This window comes from Coffea eugenioides, chromosome 6, assembly GCF_003713205.1.
Source record: "Coffea eugenioides isolate CCC68of chromosome 6, Ceug_1.0, whole genome shotgun sequence".
In the NCBI taxonomy this organism is placed as follows: Eukaryota; Viridiplantae; Streptophyta; class Magnoliopsida; order Gentianales; family Rubiaceae; genus Coffea; species Coffea eugenioides.
This window is the reverse complement of record NC_040040.1, coordinates 38,878,364-38,888,821: the sequence shown is the minus strand read 5'-3', so window position 1 is coordinate 38,888,821 and position 10,458 is coordinate 38,878,364. Positions and strand designations below refer to the sequence as shown.

The following is a 10,458-nucleotide window of genomic DNA, read 5'->3' as shown; positions in this document are numbered from 1 at the left end:
AAGTGTTTTATTCTTCCAATTGTTGAAACTTTATGTGTATTTTGGAAGGTTTAGTCCTCATTTAACTTGGAAATAGTTATTATACAATTAGAATTTTTACATTTTAGAAAGTATATTTGGTAAAGTGAGGAAAATTATGCCTATAATTTTACATGTTTAATGAGATTTCTTCTCTTTATTTAATTTTGCAAGTAAGTGATTGATATAGTCGATAAAGGTTATACTCCTCCTTTGATTATTTTTATATATTTTTCTATGAGGGAAAAATAAATAAATAAATAAATAAAAAAGAAAAAAAAAGAAAAAAAGAAAAGAAAAGAAAGTAAATAAAAATTGTTCTACTCCAATGATTCTCGTACCCAGTAACCGGGGGTTGGCATCTAAAAATGTCGATTTTCGCGTAAAAAGGTATTTGAATTAAGAGTATGCATAGCAACTTGAATAAGTGAAATGTTGAGTAACCGGGGATCTTCACCTAAAAGTGTCGATTTTCGCGTAAAAAGACATTTTCACTATTTAAGTAAAATTAGTATGAATAAATCCCTCTTAGTTATAGAATTTTGAGAAAAAGATGATTATAGGAGGAGGAAGGCTATAAATCGACTATGTGGGTTGCTTATTTGTGAAATTAGGTTAGGGTAAGAGATTAAGTTTAACTTGTTGAATTTAGGGTATAATTATCTTTCATTTACTTGATATTATGAGTATTTAGTGTAAATTGAATAATTATATAATAATTATTTTCCAAGTCTTGAGGAATTAAATTGGACAAAGTGCATATATTGTTTCACCTCTTAAATCATTGTAATTGATTTTGTGTGGATTGCTTGAGGACAAGCAATGATTTAAGTGTGGGGGAGTTTGATAAGTGACTAATTTACGTAATAATTGTATGACATTTTATATTATTTTTAGTCACTTTGGTTATATTATTGGAAGAATATGAATCATTTTGGCTATAATTGGTGAATAAATGTTTTTAAGTGATTAAATGAGGTTTTTATCACTTTTTACTTGGATTTTGTGTATTTTGACAGTTTTGACACATTTTCGTATTTCGGCTATAACTTGAGTTACAATGATCGGATTGGGATGATTCTTAAACTCATTTGAAGATAAGAGATAGATCTACAACTTTGGTGAAGACATCTAAATCCAGTTTGAAGGTTTTCCAGGTCAAAATGCCGAATTACAATAGCAAATTTCTACTGGTCGAAGCTGGAACATGGCAATGAGCAGGCAAGGGTATTTCAGTCATATCTCAGCCTACACAGATCCAAATGAGGTGATTCTTGATGCATTAGAAAGATAACTCAAAAGGCTACAACTTTCGTGTTTTAGACATGAGCTGGTTCAGCCTCTAACATCAAGAAAAGATTGGTTGAAGTTGGGCCAAAAACAGAGCAAGTGATCCACACTCGGATCCACAATTCATCCGAACCCTCGGTTGTTTCTGGGTTAGTGGAACCGAGCTCGGATCCATACGGATCCGAGGTACTGTAGCAGCTCGGATCACTGGTCAGAAAAGGCTGCTCTGTACGCGTAAAACTCAATTTCACCTCCACCAACTCACATTGGATGCTAGACATGTGAGAAACATTCCCAGCTGTAAAAGGGAGATGTAATCCTCATTTCTTGACCACCTTTCATCATAAAAGAGCCAAATTCATTGCAAAAAGGAGATTGGAGTTCATAGCAGAAAATAGAGAGAGACATACGGGAGAAGTTGGAAGTTGCAGAAATGTAGCTCTTTCATCTCCCTAGTGTTAGTTTAGCTTAGTATAGAGTAGTGTAGCTTTTCCATTCTTGTTTATTATCTAGATTAGGATGAAGATGGAGGATGAAGAAGGCAAGGAAGAAAGCTCATGTGACAAGGGTTGTATTCCTTCCAAACTCTTTATCTTTTGTATTTGATTCCAAGTTTAGTTAATATACAAGTTCTGGATTTTGTGTTCATTATGTGTTTCTAAAGTTTATACCTTGGGTTTAGTTGAACTTTCTATAATTGTTAGTGTTTATTATTTGGTTATTTGACTGCTATGATTTGAGCAAGTTATTTAGCACTTTAGCTCTTGAAATCATGATTAATCTGGTACCATTAATTGTGATTATCTAAGGTGTTGTTTCTGCAATGAAAATTGAGATTTAACACTAGTTCAAGAAGTGCTAAACATAGGGAGTACACTCACGAAAGTAGATGTGCACTTATGTGGTTTTTAGTGATTCATTTCATGTAATTTCATTGAAGAAATGAACTTGTAGCTAATTTCATAACCATGAAAATAGGTATGGATTAGTTATGAGTATAATTGATTCACTACGAAAGTAGGATTCAAATGCATAAGGAAATTACACCATAATTAGCCTAGATGTAGTACTCAATGATCCAAATATAGCACTTGCATGAGTAGTTAGGGATACCACAACCTAAGGAGCTTTTATTTGTTATTTTGTATAATTTCAGTAGGTTAAATTTGTTATAATTTATTGATAGTCTAAATAATAGAGAAACTTTAGTAATACCGGTAATTGTTCACTCTTCCTTGTGGGATCGACCCGATATATACCCTAAACTACTAGTTGATCTGTATACTTGCAGTGAACGGGTGTAATTCGGTATTTTTTAGCTTGCACGTATGTAAAATACCCGTCACTTATCATTGTACTATGCTGAATCCTGATAAAACTTTTAGTTTATTGGTTTAAATCAAAGAAGAAATGGAGGATTTGATGCTTACGCAAAAAAAAAAAGGAGGAGGATTTGATGTTGGACGTCTTATTCTGAATATAGGTATTCTTTTTCAAGGGGAGACTGATTTGTGGTCCGGATCCAAAAGGGCTGATTTTAACTGCCATTGCTATTAGTCTATCAAGTTGGACATTTGCGGTTCATGTTGCAAGTGATATAAGGAATCCGGCCATCATCGTAACATCTTCAATTTTGACAACAATTGTTAGTTCTAAACTAAATTTCACACGCACACTTGTATGAGAAAGTTGTGAACGTAACCGAATGCCCTTATGTAACTATATATTGCCCTCAATGCAGGTTCTTGTGAGCTTGGTATTTGTCAGTACCATTGATCCTGGTATAATTCCTAGAAATAATCTAGGAACAATTGATGCTGGTAAACGCAGAAGGAGATCAAGGGTAGTTGTCATAAATGGGATAGAGGTGAAGTTGAAGTATTGTAACATTTGTAACATTTATCGTCCACCAAGAACCTGTCATTGTGCAACTTGTAACAATTGCATCCAACAATTCGATCACCATTGCACCTGGATCGGGCATTGTGTGGGACTGGTATGTATGATCACAAGCCTGCAAGTCCTTCTGGCATTAAAATTAGTTTACTAACTATAACTTTCTAATTTTTTTCTTTCAAAATGCAGAGGAATTATCGGCTTCATGTAACATTTCTATTGACAGGACTGCTCTTGTTTGCCTTCATGTTTATCTTTTCATGCAAATCACTACATCACAAATTGCCCGGAGACGGCAATGGGGTGATTGGATTGCTAAGAAATGACCCGGAGACTGTGGCATTGACATTATTCAGTTTTGTAGCCATGTGTTTTCTTGCTGGCTTTTCTTGTTATCATGTTTATCTAATTGCTATAAACCAGGTTTGCCCTCTATACTTTCATTTATGCCAACAGTACTAGTATCATCACGGTTGATCTCAAAGTTGAATTCATGCATATTTTTCTTGCATGATTGTATTTCATGTATGTCAAATATATTAATTAACGGGAAATTCTTTTGAGAACAGTACTGAATTTTTGGTACAACAATTATTTAAAGTGCACAGCTTTGAGGAAATTTCTGCTTTGGCACATAAACATAGAAGGCCAGTCTAAATAGCTGCTTAAACAAATTATGATGCAATTTCTATATTATGCCTTGTGCAGACATCTTATGAGCATTTTCACCAAAAGTATGTGAACTCTGGAAACCCCTATGACAAACGAATCCTAAACAACATTAAGGAGGTTCTACTTGCTTCACAACCACCCTCTAGAGTCAACTTTCGAGCAGATGTGGAGCCTGGATGGTTTGGTGGATTGAGTGATATTAGCATCAAATGATTTTATTGCATATTTAGTACGTTTGCTAGATGATTTCCTTGTTTCCTTCAATTTACTAGTCCCATTTAGAATTGCATTGTACCATGTTTTGGTAGCTGAATTTCAAGTCTGAGATTGATTACAAGATGGACAGGGATAGCATAGATTATGAACCTTTTTAATTAGTGACTACATAATCATACTTCCTCATCGTTTCAAACATTTTGCTGCATTTGGCGCTAGCTAAACTTTGCTTATGTAAGTTTTCCAAGTTTGGTTACTTTAATTTTGTCATCAGCATACCACAAAGGAAATTGGAAATCTAACTGATATCGGTCACCTCCATAAATAACGCAACTCAGACTGAGTGATTCCAACTGACTTAGACAATCCATTACTACATGATATTGAACATCTGGCCTGAGATTGACAGAGCATCTCAGCTTGCGGATATTTGGAAACTTTCTCAACAGCTTGCTGATGTTTTCCTCAGGATCGAGAGACAAACAGGACAAGAAATCTAAGTCACGCAACTGTGACGAGTTGTCAAGATTGTCTCTAGGGAAAAAAAAACAATAATGCTTATCGACCTCATCAATTAGTTGTAAATGCCTTAGTTTCTTCAGGTTCCATATGGTATCTGGTAGTGAAACTGAACGATGAGTTGAAGAATTTTGCCAAATCAAAGTTTCCAAATTCGGGAGATTGCATACTGATGATGGGAGACTGATTTTACCTCGACCTAGAATTGCCAAGTAGCGCAAGTGAACAAGCAGTTCTACCTCTCTAGGAAAGGGGTCGAGTCCAATTTGGCTCAAATCTAACACTTTGACAAGTTTGATGATGTGAAAAATGAATCGAAGGTCAAAACTAATACTGTCTTCATTGTGACTGAATAATAATAGACTGCGTATGGCAGGAGAAAATAACCTCAAGTTGTCAAAGTGCTCGACCTTAGAATCAATAATGCATAAGCGGCGTAGGTAGCATGGCACAGTGAAAGCAGATAAGTCATCATACCTACGTACCCGCTGCAAAAGCTTTTCTTCTTTGGCTTTTGTCACACAAAACTCATATAACAAATCGTGAATGCGACAAGCTTTGACCCCATCAATGGATCTTGGTTTCGAAACTATGACTAAGCTTCTGCTAATAAGTTCCATCAGGTAATCATTTGCCACATCCTCTGATCTCTTGAGCTGAGTTTTTTGAACAAGTCCTTCAGCGACCCATAGAGAAATCAACCTCTTGGTATTGTGTTCATGGTCTTCTGGAAAGGCTCCAAAATAAAGAAAACATGCCTTCAAAGTATCAGGTAAATGTTTGTAACTCAGCTCTAATGTAGCGGTACATTGTTCCGTACTAGAAACATTCCTTGAACTTAAACCTTCCACAGCTTCTTTCCAACCATATCGGTCCATCCTTGAGAGAATTCCGGCAAGAATGACAACCGTAAGAGGTAGTCCTTGACACATTTCCACGACTTGCTGTCGAATTTCACATAGTTCTGGAGGAGCCAAATCTTGTCCAGGATATAACTTCCCTTTTAGCAAATCCCAGGTCTCATTAGGAGTGAGTTGAGGAAGAGAATACGGTTCATGGTCGAGTTTGGCTTGCGGAGCAACACCACGGAGCCGACTTGTCAAGATAACTCTACTTCCATTTCCATCATCAGGGAATGAGGCTTCCAATCCGTTCCATGCATCAATGTCCCATACATCGTCCAAAACAATGAGATATCTGTTTTTCAGCAAACGTCTTTTGACTTGAAGAGCCAGATCTTCTTCACCCATCTTAAAAACATCCTCAGGAAGCTTGGACTCAATACAAGTCAAAATTTGAAGCAACAGATTTCTCTTTTGATATATTTGAGAAACAGTACACCAAGCACGCTCTTGAAAATGGGAATTCACTGAAGAATCATTGTACACTTTTCTAGCCAAAGTTGTCTTACCGCATCCCGGCATACCCACAATGGAAACAATTTTCACTTGGCGTGATCCATATCTGAGTCCATTGATTATCGATGCCGTCTCATCCTCGAATCCCACCACCACATCATTGACTATTGGCTTACTTCCTTCTTGTGGCATGTGATTGAATCTCTTCGTTACTTCCTTAACTTTTCCACCAAGTCTTTCGCTATCACAAATCTTCAAGGCCGCAGCTTTAATGATGTTCATTTCTTCTAAAATGGAATGAATGGACATTGAAGAAGAATCTAAGATATTTCCAGTTATTAAGGAGTCAATAAGAAACTCTATCCTGTATGCCACCCCAACAATACGATTCCAAATTGCCTGGACCTCCTCATCTTCATTTTGCAGGCCCACAATTTTCCGCAGCAAAGAACGTAAACAAACAAGTTCTTCCTGGACTTTTTGAATTGGATGATCGATCAAAGCAATCGAGCCAGCCTCAGAACTTGTCACATCCATCATCTTTTCTAGAAGGGAATCAACAAAGCCCAGTCCATTGGTCGTAGGAAAAGTGAATGATGATGATTCTGGACACTTCTCTGTGATTACTGCATCGATGAGCTTAATTATTTCCAATAACTCAGAACACACGATATCCATATCCTTGGCTTGTATAGCGTCTTTGATTGCATTCAGAGAGAGTGGGGAAATAAAATCTCCTCCATAACATTTCACGACTCGAGTAGGATCTCTTACTTTCTCATCGAACTCCTTTGGCTTCTCCTTCAAAATGTTTCTCAAGGAGTCTAGCCCCTCGTAAAACATTTGTAGTTGACGCAAAATCACAGGACAAGTACCATGCTTTATGATAGGGTATAATTTGTTAGTAATTTTATTATTAATTTCCCCTTTTATCCCTGATAAATATTGTGTTAATTGCTGATATCTACTCATATTTGGTATCTGGACTTAATTTCAGGAATGAAACAGAAAACTACCAAAAAGGAGGGATTTTATGAAGAATATGGAGACTTCTAAGGGCTTCAATCCTTTGGCCCTTGGATTGGTGGGGACCACAAAGCTATAAGTCATTTGGACTCTTCAAAGAAAGCTACGTAAAAGAGACTTGGAACAAGAAGTACTTGGGAGGCTTTGTCCACATGTGTGGGGACCACCTAGATAGCTTTAGTCTATCTTTCTTTTGTTCCTTAAATAGGGAACGTAGGGAAAGAAGACAGGGCTAGTTTTTAGTTTATCTTTTAGTTTAGTTTTTAGCCTAGTCTTTAGTTTTTCTTTCCTTCTCCTGACTGGCCTCTGACACACGCCAGGTGTTCGACAATATTCCCCAACGGGAAAAACACCTTTTATTCCTTACTTCCTAATAGAAAACGCAATGCCTTTGCAATTTATTAATTCGTGTGGTGATTTCATTATGCGGCGTGGCTAAGCCTTCCATCTAGTCAAGGGTCAACTCGACGGCGCAGTCCCGAAAATCTGTGAGATCTAATTAGTTTTCACGTGTTCCTTAATTTATTAATATTTGCACGTTGTCTGCTTGAATTTTCATGGGATTATTTTATTAATTGGATGTCAAGGGCCCGATGTTCAATGTGATTTATTAATCTCGTGCCAATTTAGTCAATTAAATCCGTAATTGTTTGATTGATTAATATTAGTGGCAACTGGTGTGTTTACACATTAGGGGAACGTGCGATCTAATTTAAATAACCCTCGTAGCGTGTTATTGATTAGGGCTAGGTTTTTCTAGTTATTAATGCAATTGGAAAATTACTTCCTATGGTCGTACCTAGGAGTATTTGCTGATTAGGGGTAATCAACGGTCGTACCTTGATTATCAATAATTTAAGGAAAAATTGGTCGTCAGACTATAACTAGCCTATTAATACATTAAGTGAACATCTCTTGCATCAATGATCGGATGATTGGACTGTGCCAGAGTAGTTGCGTCCTTGGCTAGAATTTATTTATTCTTGATTTCATTCCTGCTAAACTTGTGCTAGTTAATTATTTATTTTTAGTTGGATTGTTTAATTATTTTTAGTTGCCTATCCACAAAAACACCCCCCTTTGTCACTGTGAGTTTGAAAAGAAACAATTACTCCCAGTCCCTGTGGATTCGACCCTGCTTACCGCTGTCTACAGAAATTACTTTTAGTTTGAGCAGGTTTTATTATTGCACAGGCTGACAACCTGTCACTTTAGTATCTCCCAAAGATTACACAGGAGAGAATGGTAGAAGTCTCTCAATATGTGCTCATCTGTATCTCCGTATGATCGTCTTGATAATTTTGAAGCAATCAGGGCCTGCATACAAGTCTCAAGGACTTGCGGTTCAACAGGAATAATCTTCTGCGGCAGTTCCGAAATGCTTTCCTTGATATCCTCGGGCGATCCGAAACCCTTCTTAAACTGGAACTTATAAGAGAGGCCTGCTGCATTGACAGCCACAGCTTCAGTGTGAACCAACAAGGGTCCCAATTCTGTGTTTTCAACGTCATGCAGTGTGAGAAAACGGATGAAGTTTTTCATGAACGCCAGCTTCTCTTCAAGGGCTTTAATTAGTCGAACTTGATGTGCCAGCCGACTCTTTGGACGAAAATTCACTAGATTCTCCAGAAGAGAATCCATGAATTCCATAAGGTCATCTTTTCGAACGACCGAATTACTGGACTGCCGTGACGAGGAACCCAAGAAAACGACGTACCATTCGCAAATTTCTTGTTCGAAGGATCCCAAGTCTTTTTCTAAATGATGGACCACTTTCCAAGGCTGATAAGAAGATTGGATCTCCTTTGCCCACTTGGGAATGGCTTCGCCAATCCGAACTGCCAGAGCTTCTAGGCTTGCATGATGATTATTTGCCTGGTTCTTTTTGTTGTCAAATGGTAATTGCACATCATCGTTGCTGTATTTTCTCGCACACAGAAGAAATGTTCTCAGATGTCTTAGCTTGCGTCTCAGGTACTTCTGCGGCCAATTTGGAAATTCTGGATAACCGTTCTCCAGCGCTTGCAGATCATCCAAGGTGGAAGAAATACAAGTGATACTAGTGGAGGCCATCTAATAAAAGGAAGATCAACAAGGGAACCGGAATGTATCGATCTCAATTTAAGAGATAAAACAGTTCTCAAATATGAAAGGAGACGAGAAGATCTGCAAAACCTCAAAAACAAGTGCTCTCCTCTTTTCTGTACGTTGATTGCTAGTGTCCAGAAAGTAAATGACAAATAGTCATTGGATTCTTCTTGGATGATTGAAAGAAAAAAAGACCCCACTGCACTGCGTTATCCATTAGTCCAACTGTTGGAATGGTACAGCATTGACTACGCTCTTAGCAATCATGTCATCAGAACGACCCCACTGCACAACAAGTTAATTGGGAATTATAATTGTGATACATATAAAATAGTATTTATGAAAAAATGTGCTATCCAAACACAATAATTTGTAAAAACTATACGAGTACAATTCGATTTCAGGTATGGTGTTTTCCAATAAATAGAAGTTTTAATGCTTTGGACTATAAGTTTCATTTTTATAATTTCAGTTTATGACCCTTTTATGATAACTAGTAGGAAGTAGGTACCCTTATTTAAGATTAGATCATATTACCTTGGAATTAATTATTAGTATTTCTTCTGATAATTTTGGTGGTTGTTAATTGTACTGGAGTGTTATGTATTGATAATATTATTATGGGTTACTTGTAATCATATTTTGATAAATACACGATTCAGCATTCCTGCGGCTGTCTAACCAATCAAAAAGGGCTCCCTTTAATCATTAAAATCTTGAAACGTTTGGGGCTGTTTACAATTTAGTCAATTGCAAAAACGTTTTGTCATGGTTTGGCGTTTGTTAAACTTTCAATTTTCACACAGCTCATGCACTAGAAAACAGAGGAATCACATATCTCAATCAAAATTAAAAGGGTAAAATATCAAAAACTTCTTGTGGTTTGCTAAATATTTAATTTAATTTTTTCTGATTTAAAAACCTATATCATAATTCCATGTGATTTCAATTAAATTAAAAATTGGACGGAAATCATCCAATCCAAAGCGGAAGAAATGCAAGTAATACTTTAGTGCTGGAGGCGATCTAATCAAAGATTAATAAGAGAACCAGCAGAGATCTCAATTTAGAGATGATGAGACAACGCTCAAATGTGAAAGGAGATAAGAACTGCAAAACCTCACAATCGAGTGCTCTTCTCTTTCTCTGGTCACAGATTGCTAGTATATAGAAAAGAAATGACAAATAGTCAATGGACATTTCTTGGATTATTTAAAAAAAAATTATAGAAAACGACTCCATTGCAAGACCCTTAGTCATTAGTCCAAATGTTTGAATAATACAGCATTAATTACGCTCTTAATAATCTTTTAATACATCTAGCAGCACTAATTTCGCAACCGGGTCAATCACACCATACTGCCAAATTATTTTG

General features: G+C 36.7%; 1 protein-coding gene across 1 annotated transcript; it reads right to left on the bottom strand.

The window, feature by feature from the left end:
• Positions 1–4,322: 4,322 nt before the first annotated feature.
• LOC113774151 (putative late blight resistance protein homolog R1B-14) lies at positions 4,323–6,812 on the bottom strand. Its single transcript, XM_027318719.1, has one exon. The coding sequence runs from the start codon at positions 6,810–6,812 to the stop codon at positions 4,323–4,325; it is 2,490 nt and encodes an 829-aa protein (XP_027174520.1).
• Between the last annotated feature and the right edge of the window lie 3,646 nt (positions 6,813–10,458).